Source organism: Centropristis striata, chromosome 1 (assembly GCF_030273125.1).
Source record: "Centropristis striata isolate RG_2023a ecotype Rhode Island chromosome 1, C.striata_1.0, whole genome shotgun sequence".
In the NCBI taxonomy this organism is placed as follows: domain Eukaryota; kingdom Metazoa; phylum Chordata; class Actinopteri; order Perciformes; family Serranidae; genus Centropristis; species Centropristis striata.
In genome coordinates this window covers 9,439,447-9,461,658 of record NC_081517.1, presented here as the reverse complement: position 1 = coordinate 9,461,658, position 22,212 = coordinate 9,439,447, and the positions used below count along the sequence as shown (strand labels likewise).

Genomic DNA, 22,212 nt, shown 5'->3' with positions numbered 1-22,212 from the left:
TTGGACATCACTAACGATTTTACTTGGTGACCCGTTGAACATATTCTTTACTTTTTTTTTTACTGTAATTGATAGATCACTAAAAGTACCACTGGAGCTGTAATGCATTGTTGTTGTTTTTTAAGTTGGGGAATTATTACATTGATAATTAAAAATTATTATTTTAGTGATACCTGAAAATAAAATTAAACACGAGACATAGTTTGGTATCGTAAAGTAACTAGCGTAGTTTGAAATACATTTTAAATTCCAGGCAGATAAGAGACAATAAACTATGGGTTTGTTTGTGATGAACTAACAATCCAATGACATTTTTTTTTTGTTTCTTATACCCAGAGTTTGCATATATTTTTGCGTTATGTGTATCTATCAACATGGTCTCACAGGAATCCGTGAAATAGTCACGGATTTGCTTAACTCAAAATCCGTGGAATAGCCACGGAATCACTCAAATTTCCGTGAAACTGACACGGATTTCGCTACAATGCAAGTTAATGACAGTCATATCCCGTGGCTATTTCAACATACAAAGTGATTATGTACATTCACTGAGTGAATATTTAGAAAATAAAACATATATTTCTCGCTAGAAATGTAATCAAAATCCATTTTTATGCAGAAACTAAGTCAAAATATTGATTTTTTCACTAAAAATGAGAGAACTGTCCGCCATGTTTTTTGTTCTGACCGCCGGGACCTTGAAAGTCACATGACTTGGAACAAACCAATAGGAAAAAAAATCCATGGAATAGCCACGGGATATGACTGTCATTAACTTGCATTGTAGCGAAATCTGTGTCAGTTTCACGGAAATTTCAGTGACTCCGTGGCTATTCCACGGATTTTGAGTTAAGCAAATCCGTGGCTATTTCACGGATTCCTGTGAGACCAGGTTCGTATCTATACATAGACAATGGGTAGAGCATCTCACTGCCTGGATAAAGTGTGTGGTTCAGCCTGGGGAGCCTCTGCTAAAAATATAAAGTGCTCCGGATGACCTGTTACAGCATTCAACACACTGTACATACATTTCAAAACATACACACACACACACACACACACACACACACACACACACACACTGAGGCGCCAGGAGCACCAGGGCAACCCCTGGTATGCAAACAAAACCCCGCCTCCCCTGCAATGCCACATCAAAGTGCTTCTGATACAGAGTCTTGATGGTAGTGACATGATGATACACCAACTGTGACAAAAACATCGCCACTCTTTATGACCTGGCAGCTATGGGACATTTTCTCTAAATTCCAATGACCCATTATTGGCTCGGCCCTGGAGAGAAATGGACCTCTGGGCATCAGTTGGATTGATCAGACTGCTGGTGCAGATGGCAGCAGTGAGCTGCAGTGTGGCAGACTGCTGGGACATTCGTTAGTGGGGGCTGCCATCATGATGTTACTGGTCAGAGTTGACTGTGACTCTGCCACACCAGATGACTCTGGTTTCACTTTGAGTTTTTCCTGTCAGCTGTCGAGGAGAACAGAACAGACACACCGTGAAATGTTCCTCAGTAAGATTCACCACCGTGGAGTGATGCTTATTGAAAAAAAGCAAGTCCCGAAATAGGATGCTCAAATATCTATGCACACAGCAGCTGATTTCTGATGCAGTTGTTAGTGTGCTATTTTTTGACAGCAAGCTTCAGGGAAGGTAATTAAAGTAATCTGCATTTACGCTGAGAAGCAGCAAAGCATTTGATGGGAATTCTTTGTTGGTGATTACATGCTTGCTCTGCAAGGCAGCCAATTTGCATCTTAATTTGCTAGGTATTTGGTGTCTCTGCCCTACCTGTGATGATAAACTATTAAAGTTATTTAAAATGGCAGAGCATACCATAACAGTAGTGACATTAGACATAGCCTGCAGGAAACACTTACTGGTGTATTTATTTTCTTATAGAGCATCACATATTCGTATTCCTGTTGATACTACCCTTTTGGGTAAAATGGAAATCTTAAAGCAGCAATAATTGATTGTTTTGTTTTTATTTGCCACTCGGAGGCACAAGGCAACAAGCTGAAAACTCACTACATTTGACATAATAATGCAATATAAAGCTGCTGTTGATAATATTTTAGCAATGAGTTGGCTTCATACACATTCAACAGACACAAAGGAACATTAGCATTCATTTGGAGTCATCTTTCTGGCCACAAGAAAGATTGTGAGTCCAACATTTACTCTAATTTTAACTCTGTTTTGGTCTCTGACAACCTTTGTCTGTCTGCTGTGAACAGCTGGCTGTTATATCTGGAAACAAAACTGACAAGATTTTTGTTTTGTTTTACAGCCAAAGCAATGAGAAAATAAAGGCCAAAACGCTTCTTAGTACTGCAGCCTGGTGTAATTATTTCCTGTGGATCCATCAAGTGACCCCTTTCACATTAGACATTGATCCATTGTTAATTTCTAAATATCGATTAGTGCAGCTTCAAAGTTGCATGTTCCACTTGTTACTTTGAATGCAGTCTGTCATATCAATCCTGTGGCAGCCTGTCTTTCAAGGCATCACTGGCATTTCAACATGTGTTCCCTAAACCTTATTCTTCTAGAATGTGAAACATATGGAGGACTTTGAAATGCGCTTCACTTTACTTTTAAATACACTTTAAAAAAGAACTGAGGGAAGAGATCTTCAGTGATGAATATGTGTGCACTTAAATTGGAGTGGTCTCCCTGTGCTCTCATGACTTTAAATGTAATGCTTGAATAATGACAAAAAGAGAATTGTGCTCTTGTTCATTGTCTGTAATATTATAGAGCAAAGAAATAACAAAAGAGAAAGGAGCAGCCTTCTACCAAAAAGACCTATTTGCTGTAATTTCTTGTGCCTTAATGTCTCTTTAGTCATTAAAAGTTATTTTTAACCTTTTACAAGAGAGCAATCCATGGATTTGTTATTCTCATTAAATAGTATAATACAAATATTACAGCATTTCTATACATCTCTTACATATCATTTCTTTCTCTGTGCTACTTGCTGTTGTGTACTATACACTGTGTGTTGCATCCTGTCGTCCTGTTATCATGTCAGTCAGCCTGTATTGTGATTCTGATTATAGTATTCTGACAGTAATCAGTCATTTCTGAGTTACTTGTACTACCAAGTAAGTAACTTTTACTTGGCCAAATGAAGCTTGATGAACTATTTTCTTTATTTTCTGAGCCCACTAGATGGTGCTTCTCTTCAACAAAGGGTTGGAACTATATTGATTTTTTTTTTTTTTTAATTTTATTTTATTAATTTCTGTGGGTCATCATATTAGGTACCCGGAAAAATAGTTGGGTTGGAACTATGTTGAGTTGTCATTCTTTAAACCTTTTTCCTTAAACCAAGAGCGCCGTCTTTGTGAGCTCAACAAATACAACACATGGTTTATGAAACTTAATGTGGACATCACTAACTTAATTATGTATGGATGCTAATACTTTTTTACTTTCACTTAGGTTAAATTTTCTCAAACAACTAACAGTAGACACTCTCTTTTGTTTTGTTTTTACTTTTGATACTTTAACTAGATTATGCTTCTTTACTTTTACTTGAGCAAAATTTGAATGCAGAATTTTTCCTTTTTTTTTCGTCATGTTGTAATGCTACTTTAACTTCAGTAAATGATGAGAATACCACCACTTCATTTAGTGTAACTGGTTATTGAAGTAGTTGGAGTTGTGATTAAAGTAATCTAACCCTCTGCTTTTATCTACTCTGACTAGGTTCCACTCATCTCGGGGATCCGCGGGCCACTTCAAACCCCAGTTCGCCTTCCTCCTCTCCACACACTCCCAGTGCCCTGGGCAGTGGCAGCTCTGATCCGGTGCTGAACGGAGGCCTGTGCTCTGCCGCTTATTGCAGCTCAGCAGGAGGTAGGTACACCCAGATAGGGACATAGTACTACAAAGCTCAGAATCAATCACCCCACAGGAGACTTAGTTGAAACCATTATGGGATAGTGAGCAGATGTCATCCTGCTGTAGTTAGGAACAATGGCCAGCACTTTATAGTCCCACCGCTGCGGCAGCTGCAGCTGGATTTAGGAAATTGTTGTTGGCACGTGTTGTTATGTCACGTAGCACTGTTAGATAAATTGACTGCCTTTTAAGATAGCGCAAGACATAAAGATGATATAAAACTTCCCACACGTTTAAATTCTCAGCCTGATGAACAGAATTGCAACATCATTTAGCTAATGGTCATTTTTTCAGAGCTTATCTGTGTATGTTCCCTGGGTCCTATGTTCCACAACTATATATATATCTTGTATAGTCAGGTATAGCTAGGCTAGCTATATAGCTACAAAGCTCTGACTGAGACTGAGATTTGTCACCACCATTGCTTTACATTTGCATCTACCTGTGAAAAAGTAAAAGTATGTCATATTAAGTTTAAACGTATTTGTCTTCTTTACTTTTGCCATCTTTCCCATCTAACATTTTATTTTAATTTCACCACAGGAACGACCCCAAACTCCCCAGTCAGCCTCCCCAAGTCCCCAACGTTCCCATCAGGCCGTGGGCCTTGGTCTGACGAGTGCTCCATCTGTTACGAGAACGCGGTCGACACTGTCATCTACGCCTGTGGGCACATGTGTCTGTGCTACACTTGCGGCATCAAACTCAAGAAGATGTCCAACGCCTGCTGTCCCATCTGCAGAAGGCAGATCAAAGACATTATTAAGACCTACCGGAGCACGTAAGGGGACGACGGCTAACCGACGGATGGTCTCCCTAAAAAACAGCGCAATCCCAATGTCAGGGAATAACTGTCTTAGTTCAGGGAATAAGCATTCTGGAAATTTAATTTGGTATTTTCATACAGTTGTTTCGCTCGCATGACCTTTTCCAAAGCCGGTACCGCTTTACTGGAAAGGTCTCTTGTCACAGCCTCCCTACAAAGGCAGCACTTGAAGTGGTATGGGGTTCCACTGAGAACTTTATCTTGCCACAAGTGTTTGCTCTCTTCTGGGATCTTGGAAGACTTTGAATGAGAGAGAGAAACAATTCTGAAAGAATTTAATTTGTTGAGCTATGTTGTAAGTTTTAGGGACTGTGACCCATTTGCACCAAAGCAAGTGAGTCACTTTGGGGCTGAATGTCTCGATAACAGTTCTCTTAAAGGATGACTGAAATATGCCGTCAACCTGATGCATATGTCTGACTTACACTTTCTGACAGGTTATAATCTCAGTATGTCACAACTTGTGTCTGTGTATTACTGAGCATTGGAAAAGAGAAGTCAGTCTGGCGTCGTAAAGATGAAGTGATGGATTTCTGTAATTGTCGTGGTGATTATCAGTGAGTGATGTGCTTAGAGATGCAAGGCGGTGCTGACTATATTAAGTAGGATTGTAACACCTCTTGTACTTGTATAATCTAATGTACCTGTATGGTAGTTCTATTGCAAATGTCGGTGGTAGCTATATTGTTGTGCTAGCTAGCTGCTTGCTCTGCAATGTGGTATGTTGCACTGAAATTAGCATTGTCCTCTCAGAAATGCCCCGCTATAGACAGAGAGGACAAAGACATTCATTGGTTCAAACAATCTATAAACCTGCATCCACAGACTCAGCAGTTTTAAATATCTGAAAGGAAACAGGAAGTGGAAAAAACAAACAAACAAAAAAAAAAACCTCTTTTGGATTCTCCTCAGGGCCAGCTATCTTTTTTAAGAAGATGTGAACTATTTTCCCAAACTTTACCATGCCTAATACACTGTGAGCGCTCATGATGAATTGACAGGACCTCTAAAATAGTTCCCATAACAACACATAAATCAAAGGATTGTTGCCACCACAGACACAACACAGCCTCCTGCCTTAAACCAGAGAAGGTTCATTTATTACATGCGGATGTATCATATTCAGCGTTTTCTGCCGTTTTCCGAAACCCTGAACACATTACCAAATAATGCTGTTGTGTGGCGCGAACTGTCACAAAATGTTCACTCAGTGGAGAAAAAGCACACAAAATTAAAAGTATTTTTGTAATATAAATCCATGACATTTCCAATATTTAATTAAAAATGTTTTGTGACAGGCCTTTCACCAGCAGCAATGATACTTTACAGAAATTAGTTAAGGGGCGGGGTTAAAAAAAGATGTATACTTTTTTTGAATATTTGTATGATTCTGACCCCTAATTTCAGTATAAAATGTCTTGATATATCCCCCAGAAATTTCACCTCTTAATACAGAAACTCAGCAGTAAGCCATAGCTTATAACAGGACATCACTCGAAGCTGAGAGGCTGTTTTTTTAATGACATTGTACTTCATTTTGTAGATAATCAACAAATGGGGCTCAAACCTATGCTGCTATGGTATTTGCCAGCTGTCCTTTCTGGGCAAATGCTGACAGTGGTGTTTCACACATCCCTCCTCCCACATTACAGTTTGATTACGCTACTGCTTGAAGTGTTAATTCACATTTGAATGTTAACTTATGTATTTAGAGAGATAAATGATTTTTATCTGTGTGCTTGAATTGAAAAAAAGAAAAGAAAAAAAAGGTTTTGTCTGTTTTTTTTTCTTTTGAATGATAATCATGATTCTAAGATTTGTTTCCTGTTTCTCCAAAACCATGGAACTAAATTTGTTCTTGTTTTCTAATAGTGAGAATATAGAGAGTTGCTTGTACCTTGCAGCAATAAGAGATATTGCAGTACACAATCAAAACCTCATTGCTTTGGGGTGCAAGATATAAACTCTTGGTTTTATTACAATCCTTGAATTTCAGGAGTTCTTTTTTGTAATTTATCTTCTTGTGTGTAAGCCCTGTTAGAGAGCCCTACAACCAGTTCTGTATTTATATCTTGTATCATTATATAGTCTGAGAGCCATCGCTGTATGGTAATGATAAATGTCACTTTATAAAGCTACTGATTGTAATCTTGTAAATTGTTTAAGCCAGCGCTGCTCTCTGAGACTCAACTATGGCATGTTTTATTTTCTGACCAAATTGAAACATTATTTTTTTTGTTTTTCTTATCTTTCTAATACATTGTATAAATTGAAGTTTCTTGGTGCAAAACCCTGTTTTTGTTTGGGCTTTTTTAAATTTACGTCAATCATTTTTTGGACCACATTCATTGATATACACAAATCATTACAGTTTATTCAAAGCTAAAAAAAAACATTTGAAAGTTTGGTTATGTTTTCATCAGTAATTTCTTTTCTATATATACCTTTTAATGGAGGTATATACTCCACAGGCTCCTTGAATGTTACTGATCCTGTAATGTACTATTTATTTGTCCATAATTGATGTGTGGACTAATTCCTTCAAACTGGCTTTTCCTGTGTGTTTGCTTTCTTCTACATTGCCACTATGCCAATATGACTCCTCTGTGTCCAGCCAAGCGCAGAGCAGCACATTTAGAGATTCTTTCTGTAGATCTTAGTACTTTTTGTCATGCATGAGTTATCTGCGTGAGCATCGGGACCAACAGTAGATGAGCATCAGCGTGGGATGCTGTTAGTGTTCATGTAGACTGGAGTCAGTGGCTAGAAATACTACATATATAGCCATTGTTGTGACACAGCAGCTGAAGTACTTAGCAAACCTGTATTTTCTTTCTTTTTCATTTGAAACAAGTGTTTGTGTGTGAACTCTGTTCAGTGTGAGTCGGATGATTGTGGTTAATAAACTTTCCAGATGTGTTTGAGCAAAAATTGTTTGTTTCATAATTCATAAAGAACAAAGGTTCTTATGATTTACTATGTAAAATAATGCACTGTAACTGCATGTATGCCACAAAATTTATTTTAGTGAGGAAGCAACATAATAAAAGCCATACAAACCATGCAAATCAGCCAACCCTGTAAGTTCCCCTAACCTTGGAATAGCTGTTTTGTTGCTTGACCTTGTTATGTTGCCTAAACCTCACCATTTTGCATACAACATGTTTAAAACAGTGATTGTGATGTTTAAATCAGGGATCTTGACGTAGGGTACAACAGTTGTCACATGGTAAGAATTTGTGGCGTTTACATGTTGAAAACGTCACTCATCACGTCACATTTCTCAGGATATCATTGCACTACACAAAAGTTATTTTTAGAAAATCATACAAACCCATTCATGAGAATACGCTGAATTGAAACAACATTTACACAGATGCGTATTAAAAGGCACAACCAAATTTGTAGGTTATGTAGGTAATAATTACAACTAATGGTTCATCAAGCTTTATTTGGACATCACTGTTGTTATCACTATTTGCAAGCAATAGTTTCTTATTATTATTGAATATTATTTTACATTAAGCTGAGATATATATGATGATTTAAATAAAGTTAGTGGAAGACCAGTGACGAAATGAAAGTTGAACTGCTGCACAATTGGGTGACATTTTTGACAGTTGTGTTTCTGTCCACCGGAGTGATGTTTTTCCTATAGCCTACTCACTTTCCTTAGTAAGTTAGCTAAGTTTTTGGTCTTCACAAAACTCCTGAGAAACATATAGAGCTCTTAAGCTGCTAAATGTTCAACAATGTTCACTAGCTAGCTAGTTGCTAGCTTTGTTGACTGCTGACAGAGCATGAGAGCAGTGAGAGGGAACAGAAACAATAACGTTAATAACTAGCTTAAAAAATGCTAAAACATTTTACCTCCTTTCATCACTTCTCATAATATAGTGATCATGTAATATCACATAGATTAGTGCAGCTTTAACTGTGACCCATTTAAAATCTTAACATCCACAATACATCTTGTGCATTGACTGATTGCAAATGAACAGTCACGGTGGTCATTAGGTGTCTAAATAGCTAACAAGGTCCAGCTGGAACAATTCCTAATCAAGTCATTTGTAAACAGCCACCAATTTAAAGCTGCGGTCAATGCAATAAGAAAGCCAGCTTTATATAAATATATTTTCAGTGTCCACAATTAAAAATAATACTTATATTGACAAAGCAATCTCCACTTGAAGTCCACTAACTAGCTTTTACTGGAGCCTCACTGAAGTGTTCTTAGTTGTCATGAAACTGCAGATGTTTAAACTTTTCGTCCATGTTTGCTTTCATGTGATAAAATTGATGTTCCAGAACAAGTTAGTGGACTATTTGTCAACTGCTGTTTCCGTGGTCAATGATCTGTCAAGCTAATCTACTTAGCCAACATGAACGTGCAGTCCCAAAAAACGTTTGCGAAAACTCTAACAAAGCTAACTTTCGACATCTACAGCTCTATTACAACTGAGCTAACCCCATCTGCTGATGAGGATCATGTGATGTGGTAAAAAAAGCTCCAGCACAAGTCATGAGCAAAAATTGTTTTGCCAACTATTAATTCCAAGGTCAAGAACACAACGTCACACTCCATTAGGACTTATTCCTTTTACAGAAGTAGTGTTCATAGTGTGACTCTTGCAGTAGCAGTGCAACGTGTTTTTCTTTTCTTTTTATCTATATCTTTCTCATATTCTGTAATTTCCCAGCTTGGGATAAATAAAGTATATCTATCTATCTATCTATCTATCTATCTATCTATCTATCTATCTATCTATCTATCTATCTATCTATCTATCTATATATTGTACACTGTGTTACCTGTAGCATGTTTGCTGCAAACTGTAGTACTTCCACTTCTTTGCCGGTATAATATTGGACATACTAAATGGAGTGTTAATAGTGTTTTTATGCACTTGACCTTTAACTCTGAGCCCTAAACAAACCGTAATGTGAGTTGCCCTGTAACAGATGTAGCCAGCCGTGCCCTTTGAGGTCTGGGTGAAACACAAAGCTAAGTCATCTGGGGGCCCTGGCCCTCTGTTATGTCATGTGCTACGACCTCTGTCCCAGCCACAGCTGCTGGGGGGCTTCACGGTGACAGGTAGGGGGTTAGGAGATCAGTGCAAATACCTGCACCCTACTTTGAAACATAAGTTGGAGATGTACTCCTTCTATAATGGTTGCACTATAAATTCATGAAGCACCTCATCCAGATGTCTCTTCAGAGCTCATGATAGCATGATAGCCATCTGTCTACAATAGGCCGACTCATGACAACTCCATAAAGGACTTATTAAGGGATATGAATAAAATGAGTAATAACGGCGTGAAAAGAATAATGGAGACGAGTGTATCTAATACTAGTCATTGTTCAACTGAGCATTCATAACCCTGCCACAGATCATCATCCTTCAATGTTCACAACCAATCTTATTAGTTATGCTGTATTAAAAAAAAAGGACCGATCATAATAGAATTTCATTTTGAGACTCAAAGACAACGTGCATATTGAGTTTGTAATGTGCAGGTCTATTCATATGAAAATCTCTCTGAGCTCACCGTCCGTCTTACCAACACTGATACTGATCAGGAGGGCTCCAAGCAAGGCTGGTTCAACAGAGCCATCTAGTGGAGAGGCACTGGTATGTCCACACATGACACATTAAAATATGATTACATCTTAACTCAAGGTAGCTTTTTTATGGACAATCAACAGCATCATGTTCTTCTACAGTGAATGGAATGGCTCAGTTGTTCTTATCTTCAAAAAGACCATTTGAAAACAGAGAGTTTCAATCTCCCTCAAACTTAAATATGTCTATGACAACAAAAAAAAATAGCTTCAGAAAAGGCTAGTTAGGCAACTTTTTGTTTTGTTTTACCTTGTAAACTAGTAGGCTATCTCATTAGTTGAACAGTTTTTACCTCATTTTTAAGGTTCAATATTTACAAACTTCAACTCATTAAAGCTGCACTAATTCAAATTGTCATATTGACAATGGGTAAAATAACTATATGTAGAGTGAGAGGTTTTGATTGCAGTGACAGAAAATGATAACCTGACTGCAGTTTCAGTCAGTTTTACAGAGGGTTTTAGGCTTTTTGCCGACATAGCTATAACATATTTAGACAGCGATAATATATCAGTGTAAGCATGTTACTAATGCTTTAAATCCAACAAAATGCAGTGGCTTAAGCCATCCAGTGTCACTCAATTTCATTTAGAAAAGCATGAATTAACCTTCTGAAAACCTGTCAGCAAATTTTGCTTTACGGACTTTCCCAAGGTCCTCTGCCCACACGGCCCTACAGAGTTTCAAATCATTTTTTGAAAGAGGAGAATAACACTATCACAGTAAGTTGAATCTCGTGAAATAATGTTGTACCATTCCAGCACTACAGAACAATTGTTTCTGTTGCTCTTCTCTTGGTATAAAGTAAAATTACGGTGAGATTCTATCTTCATAGTCCAAGTTACAAAAGAATAAAAGGAGGTGGTCAAGAAAACTGTCTTGCCTGCAAATCTGAGGTCGTAGTTTTCAGGGAGTATAAAACCAGTCGACTATAAGCTATAGGTGGGTGATTTCGACATATTGACCCTGGGAGATATACATTTGACAGAGGAAAACAACATTTCTGAGAACATAAAACCTTGGTAACATCAGCACCGAATCCTAGAAAAATAAATGTGCTCCCACTTAAGGAGGTGAAGGTTTGTGGAGCTTTGGGGAGGATGTGTAAGCATATATTTCATGTAACTTTGGACACAAGTGATAAATCTCTCCACACACGTCTGGATACAGGAGAGCAAAAACTCTTGTCTCTTCTCTTTAGTGAGAAACTGGGGCTCCGGGAGCTCGTTCGTCTTCATTCATTGCTCTCTACCTCCTCACATTTTTCTCTCATAACTCATACCTTGCTATATATAACCAGATGCATTGTTCTGCTCCTCCACATCTAAACTCACTTAATCTGGCCGGCACAATAAGGCGAATAAAGATAAATGTCTCAATCTGTAATATTACTGTCACAAACTATCTAGCTGTATCACGAATAGGAAGGGGGGTGTCGCTGCTCTTTATCTGCAGTAGCGCGTGTGTCTGGGAGTGCAAGACAAATGAAAGGAGCCGGTTTAAAACAACAAAGATAATACATTTAATATTGTTTCTCTTTTGGGCAATGCGAGATACAATGTAAACATGTACAAGATACAAAAAAAAGAACAAGACTTGTCAAAATGAAACGGTAGATAAGAAAATGCCCTGTTTTCAAAAGGAATGCACATGTGCAGAATGTCTCCAATTTGGACACTATTTGTCTCGTTGTATTTTGTCCTAGTGCACTGGTGTATGACACCTTGAACAGATAAGTGTGTGGCCTTGTCACCATGTATGATTTGGTGGGCAGATGACTCCCCAATGGATGATTTGTTGACATTTACAGTGGAAGAAATCCTCCTAAGTCTCCTCATGGCATATCTTTTGAAAACAAAGAGCTTGCAAGAGTTAAACACAATTTGCATAACAACAATGGTAATAAAAAAGAAAAAAAAAAAGGAGAAAATAAAAGAATAGCACCTCCTTTGGTCCAACTCGAGGCCTGTAGTTGTTATTGTGTTTGTTAGAGTGGTTGACATGCTGGTAACGGATTGTTTTTTGTCAGAATTTATAGATCAGGAGCTTGATGGCATCGGGCTTCCAAGTTTGTGTTTTTGGCACGCTGCTCTCCACAGCAGGGTGGTGACAAATTCTATTCTATAAATGCAACATCCAGGCTCCAAACAGGCTCCACCTTCTCATAAATCTACCTCAGCTGTAAGTCAGCATCAATCATTTTTGACAGCTCGCCTCCAAAGCTCGCAGAAATATGGCTGAGCTCCGACCGGCAGCAGAGGCTCCCGTGCAGGATGGCAGCAGGCCGCAGTGTTCTTGATTAGGACGCTGTTAGCGCTGGAGTATCGTCTGACTGGCAAAGGTTAATTAAGACACACTGTTGTGCTAATTAGAAACAGGGATTCAAACAGAGACAAAGAAATGTGCCACAGAGACACAGCTGCGTGCCTCATTCCTCGACACAGCCGCTTTGCTGCAGCGGGGAGACAGCTCCCGCTGATGCCCGCTGGCGCGTCAAACAACTGCGATTCTGTGAGGAAGTTTTCTGAACGACGTAAATAATCAGCATTCCCTGATTCACAGGCTTGGGATTTTTTTCTTTTCTTACCACAAGCCCTCCAGCTTCGCTTATTCTTTTCTTTCTTCTCTCTCACTCAAACAAAAACTACATATTAATTAAAAAACCTACAAAATCATTTCCCTAAATACCTCAAACATGCTCCCACACACTTACTGAAACTTTCTTATCAAACCTACCCCTCCGTCTCTCAAACAACTGCCTTTGTCAACTCAGAAATCACTGCCTTTCAGAGCTGGGTGACTTTTGAAGCCCTTTTTTCCCATTCATTTCATTAGACGTGAACAATCACTTCAAGTCCTGTGTTACCACTTTTAAAACATTCAATTATTTTCTCAACAAAAACACTGAGGAATAAGGCAAAAAAGAGACAAGGAATCCAACATTTGAAGCCATTTTTTTTTGTCTTATTCCAGAAAAAAAAAAAAACTTTTTCAACACCAAGCTCAACTCTCACACCCTCAGGGCTACATAAGATCTGAAGACTCTGACAGTAAAAGAAGCTACAATCAGATCAGTTTTTAAAAGTTATTCTATGGATGGAGTGAGACTGAGAGAAGCTTCTGTAGTGTGAACTCGTTTCTGACTCCTTGCAAAGCAGCTTCAAAAACATCAAGTGCTGCAATTAAAACATTGTTTGGAGTAATGAGATCACAGCTCAGGTTCAGAAGCAGAGAGCTCATTAGATTTTGGGGTTTGATGAAGGTGGGTAGAGGAGTTAGATAAAATGGGCTCCCTGTTGGAAGGAATTATTTTTCATAGTTTTCAGAGTGCCCAACAGCCTTTCATCTCCCTCCTATCAAAGCAGAGCTCCTCTCACCTCGCTCTCAGCCTTTCTACTAGAATCCACTATCTGATCCATCTTGTGTCTCCCTGCATACTGCTCTCACAAATCTCCTCCTTGACCTCCCAATTCTCTTCTCCTGAGTGCACCTGCAAACAATCCATCTCATCATGCAAAAACACACACACACACCCCCACCACCACCCAAACCCTCCTAGATATCTCAATCATTTCACCGGGAATAGACTGCTCAGCTGTGTCGAGGAAGGAGAAAGATGGAAAATGTGCGGAAGAAAGAAAGAAAGAGAAGTGGGGAAGCAGGAAGGAAGTGTAGCCAGGAGGAATATGCTATGGAGGCAGCTAGCGTTGGGGGTTACTGAGCTTACGGTGCTTCACGCCTGACAGGTGCCGTCCATTTGTTAAAATAAAAAGAGAGCGAGGAATAAAAACAGCGTGCCAGCGTAGCGGAGCTGTCTCACCCGGCTGACCTCCGGGGAATATGTCGAGAAAACTCATATGTTTCCTCTGGCGTGAATGACTCCTCATCATCATTGAGCATGTGTTGGCATGTGCGCACACGGATTGCAAAAATATTGCCACAGTCAATTCCAATTCCATTCTGCCGAGTGGATGCACGCAGGTTTTAAGAGTGGTGTAGCTGAAATAGGCCGAGCTGATATTACTGAAAAAGAAAACTGTAACAGTTTGGGAAATACACATTCGCTTTCTTGCAGAGAGTTAGATACCACTCTCATGTCATCGTGCTAAATACTGATCTTAAACCAGGAGATAACAAGGGAATACCTCAATGAAGGAGTGCCTTATACCTGCATTCTTCCTAATGGCCAGCAGAGGGCGACTCCTCTTGTTGCAAAAACAATCAGGTTGTATAGAAGTCCATTAGAAAATGACTTATTACCTCAGTAAACATTTTCCGAATGAGTTTATGATCACCAATCGCTACTTTCGAATCTTCTTCAATACAACATGTTTATTTTGTGAATTATGGTTCCATTTGGAGTAAAAGAGAAAATAAATGTTTAGGGCAATCAGAATAGATGCATCAGTGTGTATCCTTGGTACTGTGTACATTTAAATAACTGTGAACTTGTTTTTGGGTGGTGTCCATGTTTTCACCTTCAAACTTTGAGCCTTTCAGTTCATCAAAGTTAGCTAAAAATTTTGGTCATTTAAAAATATCTTATTCAGCATTACTGGCTGATCATTTTTCTGTTTTCCACTTGCCAAAATTTGCTTCTCAGTAAATAGCCTGCTCCCATCAGGACGGTAACCTGTGTAACACCCACAGAACCACCTTCTCGTCCAAAATGGTCACTTCTGCCTCCAAAGCATCAATTACAGCCCCTTTCATTTGTGATGCCACTAAAATCATGCTTAAATTCAGTCCAATTTAATGTGAGCTCAGAGAACTGTCCCTTTAGCAGATGGCCATTCGAACATTCTTCTCTACTCTGCACATTGAAGATCAAAGCCAGGTAACATAACACATTTTTGAGTGGAGGGGCATTCAACAACATGTCTTAACATCATGAGAGTGGCATCGCTCTCCTTGTCTAACGCTAAGTAAGAAAGCAAATCAGGGTATTTCTCCAATAATTTCTTCAAGGTGGATTTTAACTCCGTACTCTCCCAGCAAAAAGGTTTACAGATACATTCCCCCTCAACTAAAAGGGGAACTCCATATTGGCCGGTACACTCAGGAAGTCTTTAGCACAATGACGTATTCACCTGTAGCACATGGATAAGGCCTGCCTGGGGCGAAGCAAAGAGAAAAATAAAGGTTTTTCTATTTTTGGCGTACATCCTGGAAGTTGATGGATTGAAGTGAAATGGCCTGAAGGGGCGTTCATCTCCCTGCTCTCTTGTTTACTGCAGAGTCCCTCCCGTCGACCGCTCCAAATGTCACCTTTGCCGTGGTGATTGGTGAGGAAAAGTCTGACTTGGTTTGACAATGTCGGGGTAAATGTCAAGAGAGGCATCTGCGTAGGTGCAGAGAGGGAACACTCCAAAAAAAGAAAACAAAACAAGAAGAAAACAACAACAACACAAAAACAAGAAACTATCAAAATTCCATTCAGGCACGAATGTGACAGCTCAGAGCAGGGCCACTGAGGCCCCTGATGATGGGCCCATGACTCTCCCTCTGTAAAGAAGACCCCAGATGGCTGTAATGTTAATACAGAATGGGTCAGCGGGTTTCTGCCATGCCATTCACAAATCACTGTCCCCTGCTGATCCGGGGCTGGAGGAGCAGAGATTCTCATGCTAGTCATTATAAAAGTCCATCACGTCAGGAGATAATGAGATGTCACATACGACTGCTTTGGTCCAATGAGTTTCCAATGCTTTCAGGGCCTTTTCACATCAACTCTTTAAGATGAACTTAAAATGATACACTTGAAATGATGGCAAAAGCTCATGACTGGCAGTTTGACTGGGAATATCTACTCCCAACAGATGAAATGGCATTGTTCACGTTTTTCAAAAACCTGTAATATTTTTCCTCTTGTTGAAGCATGATGTGTTTCTTATCTATTGCACATTTCCTCGCGGGTACATTTCAGAATTTGACAAAAAAGGGCAAAAAAAAAAAAGAGAAATAAGAAAAAAAAATCATGAATAAAGATAGATGCTACACAGCTAAATGTTTGCTTGACACACAACGATTCCCTTGCTATTTCAGCCAAGTAAATTCAGCTCAATCAATGAAGCAATATGCAATAATAATATGTGCTGGAGCGAATGTACAAAGTGATTTAACACATTTACATAATGCCTTCGTCTGGATGGGAAGGTGACTTCTTGCTAGACAGCAAAAATCAACATCCTAATTCTTAGTTTTATTATTTATCCGAAGAAAAATTATATTTGTAATTTTCATATACTAAAATAAATCCAAATACCTCACATACGAGACAAAATTAGGATTATTTTTGTTGCTTGGTCTGCATTTTAACATGAGTAAAGTCCAATTTGTGTAAAAAGCATGATGTTTATAATGCTTTACAATAATATTTTGGGTGTAGGATTAAGGTGATTGTCAAACGGTGGTAAGATATAAAACTATTTAAAATAAATATACATAAAATCAGGCATTATGTAAAGCACAATAAAGATGAAGGAAGTGCCCATGATTTGCTAAAGTTGCAGAACACAGCATAGAGAAAAGAAACCTTTTTTTTTTTTTTTACAAAAAAAAAAAAAAATTGCCCAATACAAAACATGTGCTACAAAAAATATTTTAGCTGCACTGAGATTTCAGAAAAATAACAAAAAAAAATCTGTACAGGTTTTGGTGAGACTCACTGACCAGCAGTGCATTTCTTATTGCACTGAGGTAGGACGGCTGCTCAGCCTGCGGATGGGATAAAAATCATGTTGTAGTACCTTTGACCCCCACAAGAGGACTCTGTAGCTCCAATTCTAGTCAAACTTGGGGTGGTCACTGTCATGGAGAGGACTCATTACAGTCCCACCTCTCATTTAAGGTCAAGAAAGAAAAAGAATCTAAAAAAAATTAAATAATTACAAAAATGTTTTCAATAAATAAAATGCTGAGTATTTACTGCATCTTTACATTAATGCACCATAAAAACAAGTTTAAAGTGCACTAATTCACAAAACAGAACCACTTCGTTCCTCATTATTGTCACTGTGTGATCAAATTGTCACGGAGTAACAAATGGACAAACAAAAAACAAATATGGTTTCGCTAAAATAGATAACTGCGATCTAGCAGGTAAAGTACTTTGTTTAATACTGTGATACTGTCCAGCAGAAACATAATGAATAGTTTGTGTTCAGCCTCACACAGAGAGCTCACACCGCTCGTTAGAAAATGTATTTCAGCAGTCTTGAACATCAGCCATTTGAATTTGTCAAATCCTGCATTTGGGGACAATTATTACTAACTTGATATTTTTTTGTGTGAATGATAAGTCTTTTTTATATTATCTTTTTAATATATGATTTGAATTCAGCTGTAATTTGGAAGATGCAAGAAATACTTGAAGAGGTACACTATGTTTTCTTCTATGTAATGTCAAAACCCATACTGCACTGCAGTATCTAATATTACAGGTTATTTGTTTACTTCTAGTTTTATAGATCTACAACTTTGAGAAAAAATTATCAAGTGCTTCCAGGTACTGATTTTTTTCTCCAATTAAAAAAGTTTTAGGCATTTTGTTGAATACATTGTATTACTTGTACCATAAATAAACAGTTAAATCACCAAAAAAAATAGCCAATGTAAAGACATTTCTCATTTCTCTTTGGTTTGATCACATTTTGGGATACATGCTTTGCAAATATGTCCCTGGGATTCAATAATTTCACTGCATTTCCAGTACTTATTTACTACATTTCCACAACAGTGGTATTATTATATGTATACAAAACAAAAATATATACAAAATTAACTGTTCCTGGAACTAAAAGCACTACAGTAAACCTAAACCTTTCCAATTGTTTTCATCTTTTGAGATTATTAGCTACCCAGATATGAGGTGGTTTTGTTCTGGAGTTATACGTTGTTCCTTTGACTTTCCAGAAAACGAAAACATCTGTTATTTTCAAGTTTCACAGGTTTTTATATTTACTATCCAAGATAGTTACATTTGGGATAAAAAGTATAAATATATTTTAGGGCTTCTGTAAAAAAAAAAAAAGATTCCAAATCGTAAAACATGAACACCAACTACATATTTTGCATGTGTCAGGCAGGAGCTTTAACTTTTCCAATTCTTGGCTGTCGGTGGAAAACAGATGTCACAAGAAAGCAGAAACAATTCTCTAAGGAAGACTTGCATCAACACAAGACATTTAAACATGGACAATGAAACTAAATAAAAATATTGATAACGCGATTAAAATGTTGTTTTAGTTTGCTCGATGACTTGTGGCATTAAACAAATAAATTCTCTGGTGACTGAGTCACCTGCATTTTCTCTTTAATCTGTGTTGGACCAATTAGAGCACTCTGGATCTAAACTTTGCACTCTATAGGAGAGCTCTTAACTGGTAATAGAAATACTATTGGTGGTGTTCATAGGCCTATGGCACTGAAAAGATTTGGTTGATTTCATATTTTGCCATCCACCATTTTGGACCTCCATTCAGGTGATCAAATACAAAAGGCACTTATCGGCCATCAGAGTCAGTGATGGGCAGGAATAAGCATAACCATTACCCTGCTCAACTTCTGTATTACATGTTGCAAACCTCTTTAAGAGGTTATCTCTCCCATTCATACCATTTTATATCACAAAGACACTGTCCTCTTCAAAATTCCTCTCTCAAGGATGATCAATCCCACGTCTGTCTCTCGTTCCCAGCCAAAATATTTAAAATCTTTACACTCCTCTTTGTATACATTTTAGTAAACCAGCACTAAAAGTGTCCTTCCTTATCAGATTAAAACATCTTTCTTTTTACACGACGTCATAAAATGTACATTTTCAAGGACATATTGCTTACGGGAGATTGCAGGTAACATTCTTAAAGAGCGATGCCACCGACGTCCTTGGAGACATCAAAAGGGGAGGGAAGGGGGGAGGGGGAGGATGTGGGGGGTTTATTTTTTCCGCTCTAGGTAGTTGGAGGGGACCCAGCCCTTGCGGGGAAGCAGGCTGTCCTGCACCTGGCAGTACCACCATCCATTGGGGTTTCTTTCCAACACCTCCAGACAGGTGCCCTCAGTGAAACCCATTGTTTCCTCATCGCCACGATAGTCAGCGATGGACACGTACACATCCCTGCCAAGGTTATTGTGGATCAGTTGGCTCTTCTCTATAGGCTTGGGTCGAACGGTGGACACTGGAATGCCGTTGCGTTGGTTAACTCTGCTAAGGGCGTCCTGGACATTGCTTGTGCTGAAGGCGCTCCCTGAGGAGCCCAGGCTGGAGCGCTCCGCAGGCCTCGTCTGACTCTCGACGACTACATGTGGCCGCACAGTGCTGAAGGAGGCATTTCGGCGGACGCCAAGAGTTGCAGAACCGGAACTGTAGTGATCACTTCTGCCAAGGGAGTCATTTCGCCTCAGAGACCCGGTCATGTAGTGTCCATCCTTGGCTGGCTGTGTTGTGGTCACAAATACAGACTGAGGCCTCACTGCCACCTGGCGTACCCCGTTCCTCATCCGAACTCCTCCATTGACCATCCCAGACGGCTTCGAGAAGCCACCAGGAGGCTTTGAAGGAATTGGTGGAGTGTTCCTTCTCAAGCTCTGATGCTGCTGGCTCAGACCCTGAATATTGATGTTGTTGAGGGCCAAAACCTGCTGCTCGTTTTTCTCCAGGCTGTTGGACTTACTGCCTCCACTCCTGTGTCCATCTAGTTCTAATCCACCTACATCGGCCACTTGTCTGACGGGTTCCAGGTAGTACGAGGGAGCCCAGCCCTCTTCGGATACCCAACGGATGTACCACCAACCACTCTCCTGCTTCTCCAGAACCTCGACCTCCACCCCGGCTGGAAAGCTGATCTCAGAGTCCTGGACCTTCTTATAGGCATCCAGGGAGCGGTAGAGGCTGGGGCCTTCCACGTCTGAGTCACCACGGCTCCCTTTGGAGTAAACAGAAGAGAGATCTGAGGTGCTGCGCGAACACATGGAGTCCTCTGATGAGATGACCGAGGCTGTTTCCGAGTCATCCCCACGAGTAGCTTTGAGGCCATGAGGCCGAAACTGACTTGTAGGCCTCAGCTGCCTTCTCAAAGAGCTGATGTCCATCCTCTCGGGACTCTGGGGTTCGGATTTGGTCAGGAGAGGTTTAGGTCTGACAGAAGGCTTGGGCCTGGTGGAGGGGCTCTGGCCTATTCTTTGCTCCACATCCCGGCTGAAGACAGGGCCTTTCTTTGGGCCTCTGCTCAATTCATCTGATGAAGAGTGGGGGCTGTTGTCCTGAGACCTGAGGCTGATATCTATGTGTCGGCCCAGGGTCTGGCTTCTCCGGTTCAACTCAGGCGTCATGGTCTTCATGGGTCTACCAGCTAGAGGAGAGGATCCGGAGGGTTTGCGTGGGACTGTGGAGGAATGGTAGCTCCGTGGGGAATTCGGCACACTAGAACCTTTGACTGAAGTTCTTTCAACACTGCTGCTTGGCCTGAAGCCGTCGTTCTCATAGATACACTCCTCTTTTGCGACCTCCTCTACGGACCTGAAGGACGCTCTTCGGTGAGTGAACACAGGGGACGCCTTGCAGACAGGAGGAGAGGCCTTGCAGGAAGGAGGAGAGCTGCGGTACTTGTCGCCGACCACGCTGCTGATCTTTACATCCAGGGAGCGCTCATCCTTCAGGGAATCTGTGTCCGATTCACCTTCACATCCAATTGCAGGAACATCGTATTCAGGTTCCTCGTACACAGGCCTGCTTGGCGGCTCCGAGACTTTCGAGGCAGAGTTAGCAGGAGGAGGAGCCTCCTCAGATTCTGGTTTCTTGACAGGCGGAGCTGGGGGTGGGACTTTGGGCCGGGTCAGGGTGCTGGTCCGACGGCTGAGGTTGGGCTTCTTGCGCTTGTCGATGTAGGAGCAGGGGGCCCAGCCCTCCTTCTCTCCAATCTGCACATACCACCAGCCTCCAGGGTTCTTCTCTATCACCTACACAACAGGATATGGAAGATTTTAGCTATCCAAAAAAAGTACTTTTGGTAACACTTTCTTTGAGACCTACGTATGTCTGTACTGCATTATAAACAAACTTATAATGCATTATTATCTGCTTTAAGCACTGTTTAATTATAGTTATTAGCACTGAAAAAATATTCATGCTTCATAACAATAACCCATAAGTAATGACTTATAAGTTCAAATATCATAATACTTCATAAAGTTGAGACATTAAGAACATGAATAAAAAATAATGTAATAATTTGCTTTGATTTGATTTGCTTGCATATATTCAATTGAAAACTGTACAAAGACAATATATTTAATTCAAACTGAAAACTATTGTTTTTTGTTTTTGTAAAGAAACAATGAATTCTAAAATTGATGCATTCTGTTTTTATGTTTTACTCAGTGTCCCAACTTTTTTGGCATTTGGCTTCTAATTGTCACAGTTGTATTACCTTATAACATTTTTTATAATCACTTTTATGATGCTTTATAGTGTTATTATAGTATATAGGTATGGGGTAATCCTAATCCTATAACACAAGTATGTTTATAATGTATGATAGATTAAAGTTTAGAAAAACAATAAAAGTAAGTTACCAGTATTGTGATACTTGATGTTTTAAGTAATTATAAAGCGCTTTTATGTGCATTGAATATTTTTACAAAACATTATGAATATCAGTTTGTATAGCTTCTTTAGTATTTAGCAAAATGGTTTAGTATGGAATGACCATATGATCCAAGACATGTTGTTATTACATGTCTTCATTATAAGAAAAAGTTGGGATCTTTTGTAAAACATAAATATAAAAAACACAAGTATATCATTGTGAACGTAACTTACAACGTATGTTG

At 39.4% G+C, this 22,212-nt stretch overlaps 2 protein-coding genes across 7 annotated transcripts in view; one reads left to right on the top strand and one right to left on the bottom strand.

The window, feature by feature from the left end:
• The window catches only part of neurl1aa (neuralized E3 ubiquitin protein ligase 1Aa), an 85,465-nt gene extending 77,796 nt beyond the window's left edge, over positions 1 to 7,669 (top strand). For both annotated transcript variants that reach the window (XM_059329863.1, XM_059329871.1), the window contains exons 5-6: positions 3,733 to 3,882; positions 4,471 to 7,669. In XM_059329863.1, coding sequence (XP_059185846.1) covers positions 3,733 to 3,882; positions 4,471 to 4,712 — 392 coding nt within the window. In that variant the 3' untranslated portion in view covers positions 4,713 to 7,669. The remainder of the gene's footprint in view (positions 1 to 3,732; positions 3,883 to 4,470) is intronic.
• A 4,209-nt stretch (positions 7,670 to 11,878) lies between these two features.
• The window catches only part of sh3pxd2aa (SH3 and PX domains 2Aa), a 144,498-nt gene continuing 134,164 nt past the window's right edge, over positions 11,879 to 22,212 (bottom strand). For all 5 annotated transcript variants that reach the window (XM_059329820.1, XM_059329827.1, XM_059329834.1 and 2 more), the window contains one exon: positions 11,879 to 21,339. In XM_059329820.1, coding sequence (XP_059185803.1) covers positions 19,318 to 21,339 — 2,022 coding nt within the window. In that variant the 3' untranslated portion in view covers positions 11,879 to 19,317. The remainder of the gene's footprint in view (positions 21,340 to 22,212) is intronic.